Raw genomic sequence first — 19,013 nt, 5'->3', positions numbered from 1 at the left:
GCACGTAGTTTGAGAACCACTGCTCTAACAATCCTGCACTCACTGTGATAGTGAAGGGGAACATGGGCTGAGCTTAAAGATGATGCGGGATAATCTGACTTTGCAGACAGCACAATGTCTCACATTTTCTATTGATTTAATCAGAAATAAGCATGAAAATGGTGCAATTATCAATGTAAAATCCGGTTTTGTGGGCTGGACTGAGCGCTCAGTGTTCAAGATCCTAACAACGCCTTTATGTATGTAGCACCTTTCAACAGATCTGCTGCTTTCTGTTTAAGTGCATACAGCTAAAGCAACTAAACCTGTCTCAGATGGACTTTAATGACGTGATCTAAAAGCAGTAGATGAGAATTCTGGCAGAAATCAGCACTAATGCAGTTATTAGCCTCAGTGCAGGAAAGAGGCACTAATCTATGTGTGAGTCATGACAACAGATTTATGCAATGTTGTGGGTTAAAAACTCAACCCCAGAAACTCTTCACTTCAAATGAAATCTTTGAAGCAGCCGAGCAAACGGCACCATACTGTAAACGCAATGTACGAAATCGTTCGCCACTTTGACATGAACTCCAGTGAATGATAAAAGGACAGAAAGTGTGGAGGCAAATGGTGGAACATGAAACCACCTACAGGAACCAGTGATACTGCAAAAACAAGCTCATTAGCAGTGGTGCAGCAGCCATGTCAAATGTGAGGAGATTCCAGTGGAAATGCTCATTTTAGATGCTGTAATCTGTTCAGTTCAGTGGCAGCTTCTGTTCGGGTGATTTGCTCGGTTGTAGAAGTTGTGGGCGCGCAGGTGCATCCTTGAAAAGCAGACCATGACCTTGGGTTTTGGCTGAGTAAGGAGCATGTGAATGAAACGCGGCGCGCCCCCGGCTGCCAGGCTGAGAAAAGGCGCATCCTCCTGCTTCTGCATTTCAGTCACGCAGCTTTGCTCAGATTGGAGATGAAGCATGAGGGATGTGTGTGTGTTTTCGTTTTTTGTTTTTTTCAACTCCTGTCCAGCTCATCGGTAATTTAAAGACATAAATCGCGCTTTGCGTCGACGCCTTTGCTTTGTTTGCGTCGAGATTTTCCGGATTTATCGCAGACTGAGAGCGCGTAATTTTGGATCATCTGCATTGCTTGCATCCGACCGAGCGACCGCATGTCGTCGAGGCGAGTAGCGCGAAAACAGAAGTCAAGAATCTCAAATTATATAGCTTATGATATTTAATGTTTTTGCACCTGCGTCTGCAATAGATATATAAACATCATTTTGGAATTGGGGTGCAGGGTCGATAAAAAAAGCGATACATTGCGATGCTCACCATCCAGCGCCAGTGATGCTGCGGTCAGACAGCAGCAAAACAGCCTAGAAAGGTGATGGACGATGTCCAGTCCAGCGGGTACAAGACACCTGCCATCCCGGTCCTGAATGCAGCGCAGAGAGACACCTAAGCGGGTCTCACCGTCAGCCCTGGATGCTGCGCCGAAGGATGGGATACTCCGACCCATCGTCGGGTAAAGATATACTCGGCAATAGGTCTCTTTGTTTCATATTTATTTGCGCATTTGGACTCGTCACACTTTTGCAACAGATTCTCTATGGGAAAAACTACATCAAGAGGTAAGTGTAGATTTTCTTTTAATCCTCTTTAATCATCATTAACAAGCAATTAGAGCGCAGGCCTCGATATTAATGTCAGAGTTGTAGCTGCACACTGCTGTAAGGTTAATTTTCAGCCCTAAGACGCATGAATTCATTGATTCTAATTAATGACTGAATGGTGAAAGGTTAAATATGAATGATAAACTGTCCGGTATAAATGGGAGTAGTCTGGATGAAGCACATGTCAGGACGCATGGGGAAAACAAGCTTTAGTGGCTGGAAAGAACAAAAGCAATTAACCATCCATCTTTTTTCCCAGTGGCATAGTAAAACAATCTCCATTGGATTTATTTTTTTGATATTTTATGAAAATGAAGCATCACATTCATACCATACACAGTGCCTCAGCTGTGTATGGTAATGTTTTCCCTTTCTTTTTCCAAAGATCTTTCTTTGATTTTTCCGTTTCAGCCTTCTTGACTGGTCGTAGCCTACATCTTACAGAGGCATCAGATTATCCTAATGCATACTAAAGCTCCAGGAGCTGATGATGATGATGATGATGATGATTACAGACAGCAACATGTTAAAGATGATGTGTATTTCTTCCTGATCCCTGTTAAATAAATCATTTCCACCAAGACTAGTGCACAGCTGCTGCAGAGCCACGCGTTGTAATATTTATAAGAGCTCTGCAACAGTATTTTTGGTAGCCCGCTTTCAAGTCCATTTATTTGCTAAATTGCAGGCCGCTTCCCTCTTCACTCTATGAAAAATTCAGTGTGAGACGAGCAGATGCTGAGAAGCTGGGATGTTTGATCTTTAGGTGATTTTTAAAAAAAAAAAAAAAAAACACCAAATCTCACTCCAAAACAGGAAAAACAATCCAAATACCCCACCTCCAGGTATTTTAACAGACAGCACATGCATGCTTACGTCAAAGCAAACATACATGTGCTGCAATCTGAAAGCTCCCCCACAGCTACCTCCCCCCTCCTCTCCCCCCCGCCACCCTGCTGGGCTGGTCTGATGATACTCAAATTGGATTCATGGCATCCTGACCTCTGCAGCGAGATGCATGAATCCAGACCCGACACACACACAACAAACACACCTCTCCTCGCCTGTGCCCTGACTTTACTCCTCATTCTGGGAGAGAGAGAGAAGGAGAGAGGGAGAGAGGGGGAACAAGCCACACAACAGAAACCAAGTGGGCACAGCGGCAGCCATTTCACTACAGTCTGTCTGCACACACACCTCAGTGCAAGTGGGGGAGACAGGGAGAGACTGGAAGGGAGTGATAAAACTGGATGTGTTTGCCTGTGTGTGTGCGTAACGGAGAGAGAAGACGTCATGAAATCTCCCCGAGCGTGAACGGTCAGGAGTCCACATGGGTCCGACCACACCCAGCCTCTTCCCCCACGAAAAACCCAGGCCTGAGAACACGTTGGCAGCTTTTTTATCGCTGCACTAATGCGCTTTGGGGCTTCGCTGGAAGGGGAAAAAAAATGCAGTTCTGTAAATTACCTGAGGCATGTCGGTTTGAACGGCTGTAGAGGAGACATTTGGGTGCCTGCGGAGTCTAAGCTCAGGGATTTACAGTTTAGATGCATCATCACTTTTACATCAACTCACCCCACAGTGCAAAGGATTTCTCTTTTAGATGTATGAGGACACAAATTAAAGCCAAGCCATCCTGTAGATGTATTTTATTTTTATAAATCTGGCCGTTGAGTTCCCTCAGAGTTGCTCCCGGCCTGCCTCCTCTGAAATCAGGTTGAAATTGTGGAGGGTTGTAAAATGGCAGAGGGCTTATTAAATGATCACAATTAGTGACACACTTCTGAGTAGGAAGACAAATTAAGTTTCAACTCTACTTGACTTGAAGAGGGTGATGTCTAAAAATACCCTCGGCTAGAAAAGCTGCAGGCTGGTTCAGTTACAAACCGTTCAAAATTAAGTGGCTTCGCGAATTAGACAGTGAATAATGATTATCTCTTTTTATCAATTTGTCAGTCTATTGGTGAATCATTCATTTAACCTGCAGTACAAAGCATTACAAACTGGTTAAAAATGTCCATCCCATCTCACTTGTTTTTCTGGGCAACACTCCTGATTCAATTTACCGTGATAAAAAAAAAAAAACAGCTGATCCTCACATGTCAGAAGCTGGAACCAACAAATATTTGCTTGATAAATGATAGAAACAGTTTTTTAAATTATCAAAGCTGATGTCAATTCATGCACATGTGACTCTGTGAACCTCTTTTAATGTGTTATGTAAGTGGGCTTTCATCAGGCTGTTGAAACAGCTGCACAGGAGTGTACTGACTGTAGCAGCAAATCACAGCACTTAAAACATGTTAAAATGTAATACAGAGAGGAAACAAGAAAGTATTTTAGAGAACCAAATGGACAATAAGTGAATTTCTTGTTTTGGTACAAACAATAAACTACTTACCCGTCTTTACCGTTAGAGGAAATTTGCCTGGACGGATGGCCATCTGGATCGATGCACCCAGCCTTCCCTAAAAACCCAAGTCACAGAACCTATTAGTATTAAAGTCCTTCCTACTTTCCAGTCCCAGAGCCTCAGGGGAAAATTAGTGCACATTAGTGCTGCAGAGCAACTTTGTGCATGTTGTTTGTCTACGGATGCTCAGATTACTGTCTCAACTGTGCTCTTGATTGAGTCAACGGGAGATCAACGAGTCGCTAATGTTTAAATATAAAAACTGCTACTCTTGACATGAGATTGAAGGTTATATTGGTCACTGTCATTTTGAAAAATTTCAGACTTATGTAGTCTTATGTACGAGTTGCATTAACCAACCTGATGCATTTTAGATTAAAATCAAGCCTCAATAGGCTGCATGTTTTGGTGATGCCGAGGACGTGTGTAGGAAAATAGCAACTAATTGTGCTGCTTTGATTAGCTCTTATCCTATTTCAGGCAGATGTTCTAAAGCGAGGCATAGACATCTGTGATTTCAGTGTGTTCACTTCTGCAGCCACTTAGTGAGTGTTATGGAGATGTTGAAGTGGTACTCAGAGAAGCCAAATGTGCCTGCAGATCAGTATTGACACGGTGATGAATGCTAGATCACATAATGCACCCAGAAAGGCTCTTTGGGTTCGGTCTCCCCACTGAAATACACCCACAGAGCACTCACAGAAATGAGTCACACATGAATACTTGCATGATAATCAGCCAGATAACAGGAGAAGTTACACACCCACGGATATTTGGACATATGGAATGTGATTAGTCTGCTCGCAGAGAAAGAATTTTAGTATGTTAAGCAAATTCCAAACATTAAATTTTATGACAAACCTCTTGAAAAGACCAAAACCGATGCATCCAAAGCCTGATAGGCCTTACTCCTCTGTGCTACAGAGTGCAGGATTTGTCAAAAAGTAGGTAAAATACTGTTTCACTGGGTGACATTTTCTTTTTCACGATGATGAATAGTCTGAAGTGAACCCAACATACACCATTCTGGGAAATGCACCAAATCTGCAAATGAAAAAAAAGCTATTTCCTCCTGTTTGAGTGGCATTTGCTAAAACAGCAGTGCCAGGAGCTTCAGGAAATCACTCTTTTTTTTTTTAAATAGAAGCACATATTTGTTTAAATTCTGTCTTTAAATGGAGCCAGTGGATGTTGGGGTTGAAGGCTACAGACAAGTTATGGACCTCAGAAAGGATTGATCTAAAGGAGATGGAGTTACACTTTCATGGTTTTGTTCTTTTCATTAGATTCACTGGAAATAACACAAATGTAGAACATTGGCAGTTTTATCTCATAGTTAAAATTGTCCTTGATATTGTGTAATTCTTTCATTGTTCTCTTTTGAAGAAATCCAACACAAAGCAGGGCTGTTTTTGGTTTACTGCAAACAGGCATGTCTCTAGACCTGCTCTGTCTCCCTAAAAAAATCTGTTCCTATACAACTAAACTCCATCCTTATTTACATTTTACAAAAACGAGAAAAAAAAAATGATGTAGAAGGCAAGACTTTCACTTTGAAGAAGCCACAAAGTCCATGGCAGCAGGATAGCAGCATAAGTCTACAGCAGAACCTTCAGCCAAGAGACCAGGGTTTGTGTCCAGTGAGAGACCATCAGGGACTTTAGTTTTCATTCATAGTTAGGTTTAGACACCAGAACTGCATTTTCACAAAAATACCTATATGCAAGAAGCTCAGTTAAGTTAAGGCACCAAAATTACTTGATTAGATTTGGGAGAATATCACGATACGGGTTAAAATATGATCCGTTTTGCAAGATTTTCGAAGCTTCTCTTCCATTTTCTGACTTATCGGGGTGATAAGTCCTTTCCCATCTAATATATAATTGGTTGAAAAGGAGAGGCTGGAAAGCACTATAGCAAATGGTAATAAAATGCTGATTTGAAATGTACTTATGATACCGAACAAATGTAATCAGAATATTCCCTCAAAATGTAATAGACATGCAGTTTAGTTGTATGGGATCGTCATTTTTGGGAGACAGGGCTGCTCTAGAAATAGCTGATCACTTCATGGCACATTTATAACATCTGTATGTTGTAGGGGCTAAAAAGCATCTGCACCAAATGTCTTCCTCTGTGATGGTAGCCATTAAATCTCTTCAGCCGAAGCTGACATAACCTCACTTTTAGTCTCTAAAATGGGTTTAGCCGAAAACATTGGTTCCTGTGTTCCATAGTATGTTTTTCATAGACATAGAGTCCACCTTTATGCACAGTTCCAAGTCAAGATCCTGCTCAACTGCATTTATTTACCCGCATTAGGTTGTCAGACTGAACCGTTTCCACAGTTTAACTGATATTAGACATGATAGGGAAACTGATCATTATGTGTAAATCTCTTTAATCAGGCTGAAAAGATAGTCGAATTTGGCAACTTTATCGTATCTACAGTACTCTTAGCAGATCGGTTGGCACCTCTCTCTTAGATGTAATTTGACATTTGCAGCAAATTGGCACAGATTATTGTTCCTCCCTTAAATCACTGTGACTTTAATATATTGACTTACACGTCTAACACTTGCACAAGCCAATGTTGCAAAGTGTGAATGTCTGAATCAGGATAGTGGCAGCAGCCCAGCAGAGCATAAATTAACCATTCAAACCATGGTGTCATTAACTAAAAATATCATTCTAACCATGTTTGGTGTCATACTGTTTTTCTTGAGCCAAAAAGCTGGTCCCCCTTCATGTACCTGTGTGTGTGAGTGAGCGCATGGATGTGCAGATGTGGGTGAACATGTGGGCTTGTGTTTGCAGAAGAAGGACAAATAAATCCCAAATAAACTGACTCATTTTCTTACTAGTGCACAACAGTTTAGCCGACTCAAAGGGGACGAGACAGGAAATTGGACCGGTCCCGTTAATTTCTCGGATGATGGATCTCTGAAGCCTGCGAGAAATGGAAGGAAAAGGTACCTTTCCATCGTGACTGATTGCACAACACCTCTGAGAAAAGAGAGTGTGTGTGTGAGAGCGAGAGCGAGTGAGAAAGGTAGAGTGAAAGAGAACACAAATCCATCATAGTGACGACCCAGCCCTGCATGCGTGGACTGGGCCGCTGAGACGCCCATGAGTCTCCTCAGATGCTGTAGAAAGAAACACAAAAGCGCAGCACATTTACACTTTTTCTTCTCTACTTGTTTTGACATCTGCAGGTTTAGGAGGTTAGCAGGGGTGGTGGTGTCACAGGACTACATCACACATTTAACTCTAACTTAACCTGTCTGCATGTTGACAGATGTTTCCGTCAGAATTTTCAGCCAGATTCACAGCTCTCCGTAATAGTCACACCCTGCCTAGCCGATATTAAGAAGAAAAAAAAAAGGTAGGCCAGTTTGAAGGCATTTTTAGTCTTTTCACAGAAACCCAAGAATGCCTCTTTCTTTTTCATTAGTCTGAAAGGTATAAACTCTCATATTTTTTCAGTGGTGGTTGCACTTCAGATTTGCTCTTGCATGTTGTCTGATCCCGTCCACCTCGACCTCAGACCCCTGAACCCCATCTCCCCCTCCTCTCCCCCTCCAGAAGCTGGTTGAACCACGGTCTCCTGTTGATGTACTGGCTTCTCCTTGTTACCTCTGTGTCCCATCCAGCACCCATTTCCAAATGCCTTGTCCTCCTCAACCTGTGTCTCATGTGTTCTGCACAGCTCTGTGTTTATGCTATGTACATAGTGTGGACACTTCTCTCTGCTCCCCCTATCTCCCCCTTCTCACATCTGCATTGTCTCTCTCTGCGACCTGGATTTACCCCCTTTTCCACTTTCCTTTCCTTGTTACAAGAAGACAGGAAGGTGCCAGATTTTTCTCTCCAAAGCTCCAATTTCTCATTTTTCACTGAGCAGTAGATGTCAATATCTGTGATAGACAAATGCTGGTTGCTCTTTCTCATCCTGGATTGGTTTTGAACCAGCATTGTAGAGCTAAACTAAGAGATGAAATTCATCTCACCAAGTAAAAGTCTTGCTTTTAGAACTGAACAGAGAACACTTGCAAAGGTTTCATCATCTTAGCTAAAACAAGAATGAACAGCTCTATTCAGTGTGTCAGATATATTCTATAAGGCCGAAGCTCCTCTCAGTAGAACCTCAGAAATACACTGCATCATCAGGTGGATGTAGACAACCAGTTTCATCGCTCCTTATTTGTACAGTTTCATCCCAGCATCTTGTTCCTTTTCTGCATCTCTCCATTGTATTGCTCGTTGTGTTCTTTTATTACCTTTTTCTTTTCAAACTCACCTCATTTTCCTTCACAGCCACAGGTAACGTTTCAATTTTATTCATCTTTCAAAACACTAAGCTCCATATCTCAGAAAAAAACATTCATTCTACTAAATACACATCACAGCTGCCGCCAAATCCCTTCATGGTTCCTGAACAATTAAAAATATTTTATACTATCCTAAGAGCTTTCTTGTGCCCAGAAGGAATATACTTGTAAACAGATTACTGTAGACTTCCGTGATTTTAATTAAAATTTCACAGAAAAGCAACATTACTACTGTGCAACAGCAGGGAGAATTTACCCAAAAAGATACTCTATGGATCATTATTTATACAAAACAAGTTTAGTTAAATGGAGCCAGAAAGAGATGAGTCAGTCAGTTTTGTGGCCCACTGCCCAAAACTAACAGGAAATGATGGATCACAACTAAAGAGATCAACCCTCTGGGAGCGAGACTATTTACAGCTGGATCATTTGGCAAATGTAAAACCTTGATGTACATTTAGTGTCTATTTATCACCACCTCTGTTGTGTCTGTTAGCTATTGGAACAAGGATAAATTTGAAAGTTGAAAATAAAATATGAATGAATAATATTTCATATTTTCCAACTGTTTATCTTCTATGTTAATGTTTAATTATCCTTCAGTTAAATATGTCAAAACACCTTTCTCGGGCAGTTTCACAAAATAGACACTTGAGTTTAATTTCTATTTAGGTACAACCTTGGTTTAAATTAACTGGAGGTATAAAAATGTAAAAGCACATTCAAAAATGTAAAATGTGTTGAACCGAAGTGAAGTTAAGTGCAGTTATTGTTCTGAAGCCTCCATTCAGCATAAGACACAGAATTTAATGTGGATTTAACTCATCGTTAAAGCAGGGTGGACAAAAGTGCCAACTACAACATGATCATATTTTGAATTTCCCTTGTATTTGCTTAAAGGACGGTATATTTACCTATGATAACCTAAAAATGTAGAGCACAGTTAGAAAAATCTTGCATGAACATAAATTTGTGACTGGTATCCATCTAAAGACAGCCGATATGAGCTGACATAAAGCTGCAGCAGCAGAAACACTGAGCATGTACCAGATGCTGGAATGTAATGAGCAAATAGAGAAATGTGTTATGTCCCCTTACAAAAGTTGCACAGCCTCACTTGAATAGATGACCTCTGAAAAGCCAAACAAAGCTCCGAATTTTGGAACTACGGCTCAAACTCCTCCTCAGAGATTATAAAGCAAAGTTACAGTTATGTAATTCTATTTATAGCCTAATTAAAAATCCCTTTCTCTCCCAAACACGATTGCACATCAGACAATAGGAACAAACAACGTTGCACTGGTGGTTTCCTTTTCCTCTCTTTTCAATTTCCATCCTAACCGCCTCCACTCCATCCCAGACACACACTCACACACATTTTAACCAGACCACATTTTTTTACAAAATGCTGCGCTGCAAGAAATGAGGCATCAGTGCATGAACAAATGGCAACCAAGTGACATCTTGGTTTAAATTGCACAACCAGCATGAATCCCCCCAGCTTTTTCTGCACAGTCATTTTGTTAAATCGGCTAAAGCACAGCCACACCACCACACTGAAGACATTACTTTGTGTACTTTTTGGTTATTGTTGCCATTTCAATGTAATAATTGTTTTACATGTGTCCAAAGTGGATTTCTCTAGATTCTTCAGCTCTAGTTAACTGAGGTTAAGCTCCAAAAATCATTTCTAGGATTACTCGTTTGCATGATCACTGGTGTTTGTGTTTATGTTTACCAAAATATGAGGAAATCTCAAAATGTCATGTTATTGCAGCCAGCACAACTGACATACAGGCTTAATTATATGCTCAGACAAACGCACAGCACTCTCATGTTCATATCCACCAGACACTATCTAGTCCACCATTTTAACAAGCTATGCACTGGAAGTAACACTCCTTTTCCCCTTCCAAACTGTTTTCTGTTTCTCTTCTAAATTAATGTACAGCATAAATACTCATTTGAACCTCACAATACCAGTATTACACCATGCAAGTTCTCATCTTAACTAGTCAAAGACAGGAAAATATGAGAGGTCACATTGGTTTAGACTAAGATGTAACAGAATCTGGTGCAAGTGTCCAGTAAACAATATGTTCCTCTCCTGTTTGTGACGCCTAAAATCAGTTACATCACTTCTGTCATTTGTCATCCCACAATGCTATACTGATATTCTAGTATTTCATAAAGTTAAGCCATAGATGTTCTATAGTATTTATGCAGTATTTTTTTTCTTTACTGTACCCTTTAAACACACTGTTTTGAATATATATTGCATTTTATCTCCACAGTTTGTTGTTAATTCTGTTGATTCTCTTGTGTGCGAGCGGGTGCAGGCAGAGGATGACTGTGTTTATCCCTCCAGGTATCTGGAAAACTATGATGGCTCCTTTGAGTACAACTCTACTGCATGCAGGGAGCTCAGACAGGAGATTATGGACGTCAAAGTCCTGACAATGTGAGTTTTCATTTATGATGCATCCAAAACTTGTGTTTTATCCCCCTGAGGTGATCCTCAATAATCTGCCAGGTAGGTAGTTTTTGGAATAAAGTAAATGATGCATGTTTAGACAAAGTGCAGGACTCATACTTTGGAATGAGTGTTTAGATGGAGGCCGGTGGGAGCTGTACAGCTGGCAGAGAGTGGGTGGATGGCAGCGGTGGAGTGAAGCAGAGCGTGTAGGCAGACTGGCTGGCAGGTAGATTACCTGAAGCCCACAGAGACGGTTTGTGTCAGACAAACCACATTCACTAAGGATAAAAAGAGGATTAGATGCGATCTGGCAAAGACTGGATGAAAATCCATCGTAAATGTAGTGCAGGAGCAGGGAGGCAGCGTTGCCCATCAGAGAGAAAACACAAACAGATAAACAAGAAAACACGAGACAAAAAGGAAGGGAAACAGGAGAAAACAGAACAGTAGGCTATGACAGTACATATTATACAGGTCTGTGGAAACCAGTATGAATAATCATCATAATTTTGAATAGTAACTAAAATATTTGCAGCCCTTTAAAATTTCATAGATGTAGAGTAATGATTTCTTGCATAATTACTTATTTTTGGTAGAGGAGAAAGAAATAAGTCTAAAGATTTCAACATTCCAGCAACACCAGTAGCAGTAGGACCAACTTTCCTGTTGAACCTATCTGTTTGGCATCACATTGTTGAGTTTGTCTTGAGGCTGGAGGCTTTTCTTGACTAGGAGAGTGAATATAAGCTAAATGCTAAATGCATCCTAACATGCTTGTACTGACAGTGCTACATGGGGGCAACTCCTCTGGTTGAAAAAGAAGTTAGCTGGTATAGTCTATGAAAAAATGAATGTACTTCTCCCTTGATTTGTTACTTCAGTCAGCGGGTGACATCATAGTTGCTTCTTCTATATGCAGTCATGCACAAAACATTGAATATGCTGAAGCTGATGGTCATTAGCTTTTCAGGTATTTGGTCAAAAAAGATTTGGACAAATACAAATTTTACTAATGATGATGGCAGATTTTACGTTGACTCGTCCAATAGTTCTTGAGACATTTCACTCAAACCACAAATGTCAGCCTCACAGTGGAGCTTTGAGTGGAAGGGAGCACAAAAAGTCTGACGATTGATCCTCTGGGGGACTGACCAGCTGCACAAAACTTCACAGCAATGGTTGCCATTTCAGTCTGGACCAGAAGTAGTGAACCAGTTGATTTATGGTTCCAACTGACCATACAAAGGATGTGTTGTGATTTAATATTCATGCAGATTGCAAAGATAACATTCAAGTCACAAATACTTATATCAAAATTTTAATTAATTGTATACCATTTGTCTGTTTGTCAGGTCATTGATAGGATGCATTTGATTGCACACATTTTTTCATGACTTTTAATTAGTGACTTGTCATTAATAGGGACCAGCCTGTTTAAAAGATGAAGAGCTGTTGAGTAAAATCGATGTTTTGACCATGCATGAGTTTGACAACACTAATAAAGAGCATGCTGTCTACTTCATTTTCCAAAAAAAAGAAGGGAGCGCAAAGTAGAACTGAAGGAGAGCAACTGTTAAATAATGCAGATGGCACATAAAATTCAGATTATTGCCAGCACTCGACAGCTGAGCTGTTGCTCTCATCTTTTATGATCATTTTCACTGCAGAACACTATAAATAACACATTTACACATCATGCAGAACATCACTGGCCAGATTCATTACACTCAATGACTCAGTTGTGCTCACAGCAAATCTGAGCAGCATCTTTCTTCTGGTATGAGTATGAATATTGTCCAGTGACCTTTTGTGCGCGTCCCTTTGGCTGTTGAACTTTATTGTTAAATGAATTGTGGGCACTCGATGAAGAGCCTTGAGCCACTCTGGCAGAGAACAGCTGCTGATACTCTGCCAGGCAGCAAAATAAAGCTGTGGGCCTGCCTCCCACTGCAAATCCCATTACCCAGTCATCTCAAAGGAAATGTCAGCTCAAGGACAGCTATTTCAGACAGGCTTGATGAAGCCGCCGTCTTCCTGCTAACGAGTCGAGATCCAGTGGAATCAGTAGAGCCACCAGAGTCCTCACTGCAATTTCTGGCCCCTCCTGTGTGCTTGTGTTCTTGAGTGTTTTTCCTTTTACAACATTTCTTCACTTTACTACCCCTGTAGAAACATGGTTAATCGGAAAAATCAGGGCCATGGGTGTCCTCCCTCACTCTACAAGTCTCTCTGCCTGTCTGCCAGGGTGAAAACCTCAGATCTGTTTGAGAGGTGGCGGAACCTGCAGGTGTGTAGGTGGGAGCAGAACAAGGAGGAGACCAGCAACTTTAAGTAAGCATTACTCACTCTGACTCAGGAGACTGTACATCTAAACGTCTAGACTTGAGAAAAAAAACCTAATATTTTCTGACTATTTTTTTTCTCTATGTTTCTGTGTCTGGGGTCGTGAGACAGTTCAGCAAACACACTGCACATTTATTTTACAATGTTTTTTTTAACATACTTACAGACAGACTTTAGGTGAATAGCTGGAAGTCATTGATAAATGGCTGTGCATTTCTTCTGTTCAAGATCCATCAAACGTGGTTAAATCCAACAAATTTTCATTTGCTCTTTATTTGTGAATCTTTTTGACAGTGCCTCTTATGCAAATTATAACTCAGAAAGAAAACACAAATAGCACTATTTGGATTTCACCTGTTGTCTCATGTAGTAGAATAAAATACTATAATTTCTTTGTCTGTAAAAAGAAATGTTAATATGGAAATATAAAATGCAAATGTAATGGAATTATAAGGTTTAAATTATTTCTTATTTTAGTATAAACTTAAAGCTTTTTGCTCACTCCTGTATTTTGTCATCAAATGTACAAATGTGTCTCAAAATGCTTTCCATTTCAGTGCTCAAGGTCAGCAGAGAAGGGAAAAACAAATTGGATGATTTGTAATTATTACACACAGTCCAAACAATTAGGGGGTAAAAAATGTCAACAGAACAGGTTAAGCAGGTTTCGTGTTTCTGAGATGCATTCCTCTACAATTGAACTAACTTTTACTTTTCTTTCCTGAAGGATGTCTCTGTCTCGCTGCTGCAATGCTCCGTCCTTTCTGTTCACCACCAAGAGGAACACTCCTGCAGGGACCAAGCTGAGGTACGAGGTGGACACCAGTGGTATCCTTCCCATTACCACCGAAGTCTTTAAGATGTTCCCAGATGTGAGTTCATCACTTCTTTATGAGGGTGTCTTATCTCCCAGACTACCTGCTCTTTTTATTCAACCGTCGGCCTGATGTTTCCAAACCCGGTGATAAAATCTATTTAATTTCAAGCCCTTCTGTTCTGTCTGTGTGACACTAACACACCATGTCTGCTTCATCCAGGATATGCCATATTCCAAATCGCAGTACAAGAAATGTGCTGTCATTGGAAATGGCGGCATCATCAAGAACAGCAAATGTGGAAAGGAAATTGACTCAGCAGATTTTGTTTTTAGGTATGCAAGATATAATCTTTCAGTCTTTGCTATATGAGGGCTGCAGTGTGATAATCATGAGTAGACTTTGGTTTAAGATGGTATATAATCAGAATGTTTCTACATACACTCTGTAGATTGGGGCTATTTTACTTGTGCTGCACTTAGTAATAATGAAGCGCTCACATGAAGATCCCCAACCATTTCACTGAACTTTAACAGGATCAGTTCAAAGCTGTTATTTTTTGATTGAGCAGTTTTCCACCTGTGAGTTGGCTGCTGCTAAACCTTAACTTGTCAACAATTTTTGGCAACTTTTGAAACAAGTATCACTGACTTCACACAGAGGTAGACAAAAGTTGACTTCTCATTTCCAGCCATGGTGACTGCCAATTTGCCGCATGAAGCGATTTTCGCTGCTGGCAGTTTGTCACGACCTGGTTCAAAAGCCATGACAAAATAATGAGATACACGCTCTGAAAGCTAAGTGGCTCAAGCACTTACCAAATGGGCATATTTGCCGTGAGCAGTGGGTACCCAGTGTGTGTTGCGTGTCTCTCCACACCGTAATATCAAATAAAGGTTAAAAAGCCTGAAAACAAGTCTTTAAAATGAATCTTAAAAGAAGACTTGGATGTAAGGTGAAGGCCAATAATGAATTTATTTTAACAAGAACACGAAAAATATATTCATATTTCAGTCGGAATTCTGTAATAATGAATGAATTCTGTCCTTGATAGACACCAAGGCTAAAGTCGTATGTCGCAGCAAAAAAATCTGTATTGGTAGAAAACTCAAGTGAAAACATTGAACACCACATTGCTATGACAAAGCATCATTTGTTAGTCCTCATATTAAGTGCAAAATCAGATTACTTTGGTCATTTTGGGATGTGCACTTTGCTGCTGTAATCTTCAGCTGCTATTTTTTAATACCACCAAAGAAAGGCTTTTAAGATGATGAATTCCGTGTGTATGGTGAACTTAACTGTATATTAAATTACAAGTCTGGCTGTGGTTTGGGGTATAAATATCTGAATATAGAGCAGCCAGTGATACCCTACACTCAGATATGGCATTGAGGACCAGCTTTCCTGCAGCCATTTGGTTATTTTGAATTCTCTTCTTATGTAATCTATAAATAATTAATTAGGACACCACTTGGCTTTTATAGCACTTGGTTTGGTGAAGCTACTTGTGAGAGCAGACAAACTCACTGTCTGATCTGATCTTGACACTTTAGCTCTTGGTTTTGGAAAATGCTAAAAAAGACAAACTCTTCTTTATATAACTCTAAGTAAAGCTTAAAGTTTCAACAAGAAAAATCCAAATCTGGTATCTTTGCATATCTAGTTGTGCTTGCTAAGCTATTAAATATCCACTGGTCATGTCTAGCAACAGCCAGTTATGCTTGATCTGTTGTCCAAGCTCCACTCATCACAACTTTTCTATGATTATTGTGCAGCTCTCCATTAGGTCTCACAGTCTAAATAAAATGAAATATGAAATCTACTGAACTGTTAATTTCCCTTTTTGCAGATGCAACATACCACCCATCAATGACAAGTACTCGGCAGATGTTGGCACTAAAACAGATCTGGTGACAATAAATCCAAGCATTATTACTGAGAGGTACTGTAAATATGGGTCTGAACAAGAAGTCGTATGTCTTCGTCTCTTACTCTTCTTCTTCCTTTAGTCTTCTTCTCTTCTGGCTTTTGTCATCTGTGCAATTTTCTCTGCAGATTCCAGAAGCTGGAGAAATGGCGGCGACCGTTTTATGAAGTTCTCCAGAATTACGAGAACTCCTCAGTGGTGCTACCGGCCTTCTACAACACCCGCAACACCGACGTTTCTTTCAGGGTCAAGTACATGCTGGATGACTTCGACTCCCAGAGAGGCGTGTTCTTCTTCCACCCGCAGTACCTGCTGAACGTGCAGCGTTTCTGGGCCGTGCAGGGCGTCCGGGCCAAGCGGCTCAGCAGCGGCCTGATGCTCGTGACCGCCGCCTTAGAGATGTGCGAGGAGGTCCACCTCTACGGTTTTTGGGCCTTCCCCATGAACCCCTCCGGCATCTTCATCACTCACCATTACTACGACAACGTCAAGCCGCGGCCCGGCTTTCACGCGATGCCCCATGAAATTTTCAACTTCATCCACATGCATACACGTGGGATCATCAATGTGCACACGGGGCAGTGTACGTGATTTGTCTGCAGTAATGTGTGAGCGCAACATTTTACCTTTTAGTTTGTTCCTTTTCTGCTTCATCTCAGTTCACTATTTCCTCCCTAGTTAAACAGAGAGTTGGCCTTTGGAGCGCACACTTCTTCTGCTCCCATTAATTCAACTACATGTTGAAAATTGCTTGCTTTAATTGCCAACAAATTTCTCTATTCAACGTGTACCTTAAGTTTCTTACTTAGCCAGTTGAATCGCTATGGTTATCTCTGACTGACCATAGGATGCTTGTTTTTAATGTGAAAAGTGGTCTTCATAGTGATGTTGTTTCTGTGAAGTTTTCTAGTGGCTCTGCTGTACAGAGGTGTTGTTTTCTACTCGATTGCACAGATATTTACGCTGAAACGGGGCTACAGTGGGAGTCTTTGTGCCCCTCATCCCAGTTCTCTCTATCTCTTCTTCTCTATCTTGGACACTCTGTGGGTGTGGCAGCTTTTAATGTTTGTGTAAAACAAAGCCTGAACCTTCATATTGAGCTAATATAAAAAAACAAAACTAAAGAAAAAGGATAAAATTGTACATCTAATTGTCTACTTTTGTAATCTATTTCCTATTCACCAGATTCATTGGGTGAATATTTTGAAAACCCTATTGAAATGGCCTGTTTTCAGCGGCCTACTTACCCCCATTCAAAAACAATCCGATATTTCTGGTGAAAAATTATCGGAGCACGTTTGTCGTGGTTTTGGAAACCATCTCAGCAAAACTTTGACTTGCACGGCCATCCGATTTGTAAAGCTACATAGCACTGTTGAGCAACCCAGCCTCTCGCTGTCATTCATGTCTTAAGCCATATTGCCTTATGAGGTATCGAACCCCTCTGTATGATCTGCAATGCACCCGAGTGCTTTGCTTATCTACAAATACATCATCATCAAACTAAAATCTTAGTTTGTCTCTTGAATTAAAGGACACTTAAGACTTGCTAAGGTATAGAAATCCATGTGCAGTTCTCAGCATATATTCTATTGGAACTACTCCCTGTAAGCTCCATTCATAACCATGTAATGCTCTGCATGACTTTATACTTGGCGTTGTGTGTGCCTGCTTCAATGATCACTGAAATATGTTTACACTTAAGCCTCTATCGAAGCTCACAGTGCTTTTAGAGATGTATTCACGAACCTTTTCACAGAGAGATTCAAGTGAAATGTGTAATGCAGTTCTCATTCACAATAGATGCAAGAATGAAGATGGTTGCTGCCCCTGTGCGAAGTGCTACAACACGTTTATTACTTTCATTTTCCACTTTAAACTGTGAACATTCAGTTTGCACTCAAAGCGAGCATTGTGCATTTAAGTACTGGAAAGCTGTGTAGGTTTTTACTGTTTATTTTGATGCAAAAGATTTTAAAAGATTGTAAATTAATAGTTTTGTCACTCGTCTGTTCATGCTCGTCCATTATTTGCTTTGCATTTGAGTGATGCACTGCTAATACGATTTAAACATGCTGTTTCTTTACCATCTATAAAGACTCTTTGTGTGTTTATGCACAAGAGACAAATAGGAACACCAAAAATTTTTGGCTTAACCACTAAATTGTTGTATGTCACAGCTGAATTAAGAATGAATAAGGAGAGGAACTGGTCTATGTAATGAATGGAGGTAATATATAACACAGTGCTTCTTAACTGACTCTGGATCATTTCTTTCTACTGGAACTGTGTTTGTAAATAAACTTGTTTGGATTTTCTCACTTGTATGTTCATGGATTCATTATTATTATGTGTGTGTAAGAGTGCACTGAAGTATGTATATAAGTGTACATTTGACACAGATAGCAGGCATTAATATACAACCTGATTTATATATAGTTTATATTATTTTTTTCCATCACGTATAGTATGCTTGCTGATTTTGCACATTTCAGATGAGTTAGGTTTGGATTTGTTTGCTCCACTTAGCTCCTTAGAGTTCCCTTCCACTCAATATGTTTTGCTGATGTTACACTAAACTGTGTTTTCTGGTCAGAATGATGTATGTGCAGCATTTGACACTGTACGGTTGTTTTTACACCCATCTGCTGCAGATGAAAGTTTTCTCCAAGCTGACCCTAAAAACTAACTTTAAGACATGCATATAAAGCACAGTTTTCAACCCAGTTCAACAAGCCACCTAACCCGTATGGAGACACACAAAATTTATAACGGGACTTACATTATGCATTAAAACATGCATTTTCAATAGATTTAAGACAGTTATTCCCAAAGAGGTACTCATACCACTTCTGAAGTAGCGAAATGATACATGGAACGACTGTAGAGTAACTTGGCTCAAGTTTGTTGGAAAATTTAGGAAGATTTGGTTAAAAATATACAAACAAGGACAAAACTGTCAATATTCTTCCATTAAAGAAAGAAAAACCTGCCATGGTAACTGAAATAACTTGAAACTGACAAAAGTAATACTGCATGACATTTTCC

The 19,013-nt window shown here is 40.2% G+C and overlaps 1 protein-coding gene across 6 annotated transcripts; it reads left to right on the top strand.

Moving 5' to 3' along the window:
• The first annotated feature begins 692 nt into the window (after positions 1–692).
• st8sia5 (ST8 alpha-N-acetyl-neuraminide alpha-2,8-sialyltransferase 5) lies at positions 693–18,286 on the top strand. 6 transcript variants are annotated; one of them, XM_023272183.3, is made up of 9 exons: positions 693–1,615; positions 6,935–7,042; positions 7,369–7,455; positions 10,770–10,862; positions 13,047–13,208; positions 13,948–14,092; positions 14,258–14,370; positions 15,888–15,980; positions 16,094–18,286. In XM_023272183.3, the coding sequence occupies exons 1-9, from the start codon at positions 1,470–1,472 to the stop codon at positions 16,554–16,556; spliced, it is 1,410 nt and encodes a 469-aa protein (XP_023127951.1). In that variant the 5' UTR covers positions 693–1,469; the 3' UTR covers positions 16,557–18,286. The 6 variants fall into 6 exon arrangements, with proteins under 6 accessions (XP_023127951.1, XP_023127953.1, XP_023127955.1 ...); XM_023272184.3 differs by having other exon boundaries at positions 695–1,615; positions 13,122–13,208; XM_023272185.3 differs by lacking the exon at positions 7,369–7,455 and having other exon boundaries at positions 694–1,615.
• The last annotated feature ends 727 nt before the right edge of the window (positions 18,287–19,013 follow it).

Source organism: Amphiprion ocellaris, chromosome 17 (assembly GCF_022539595.1).
Source record: "Amphiprion ocellaris isolate individual 3 ecotype Okinawa chromosome 17, ASM2253959v1, whole genome shotgun sequence".
NCBI classification, from domain to species: Eukaryota; Metazoa; Chordata; class Actinopteri; family Pomacentridae; genus Amphiprion; species Amphiprion ocellaris.
This window is presented reverse-complemented; position numbering and strand designations above follow the sequence as displayed.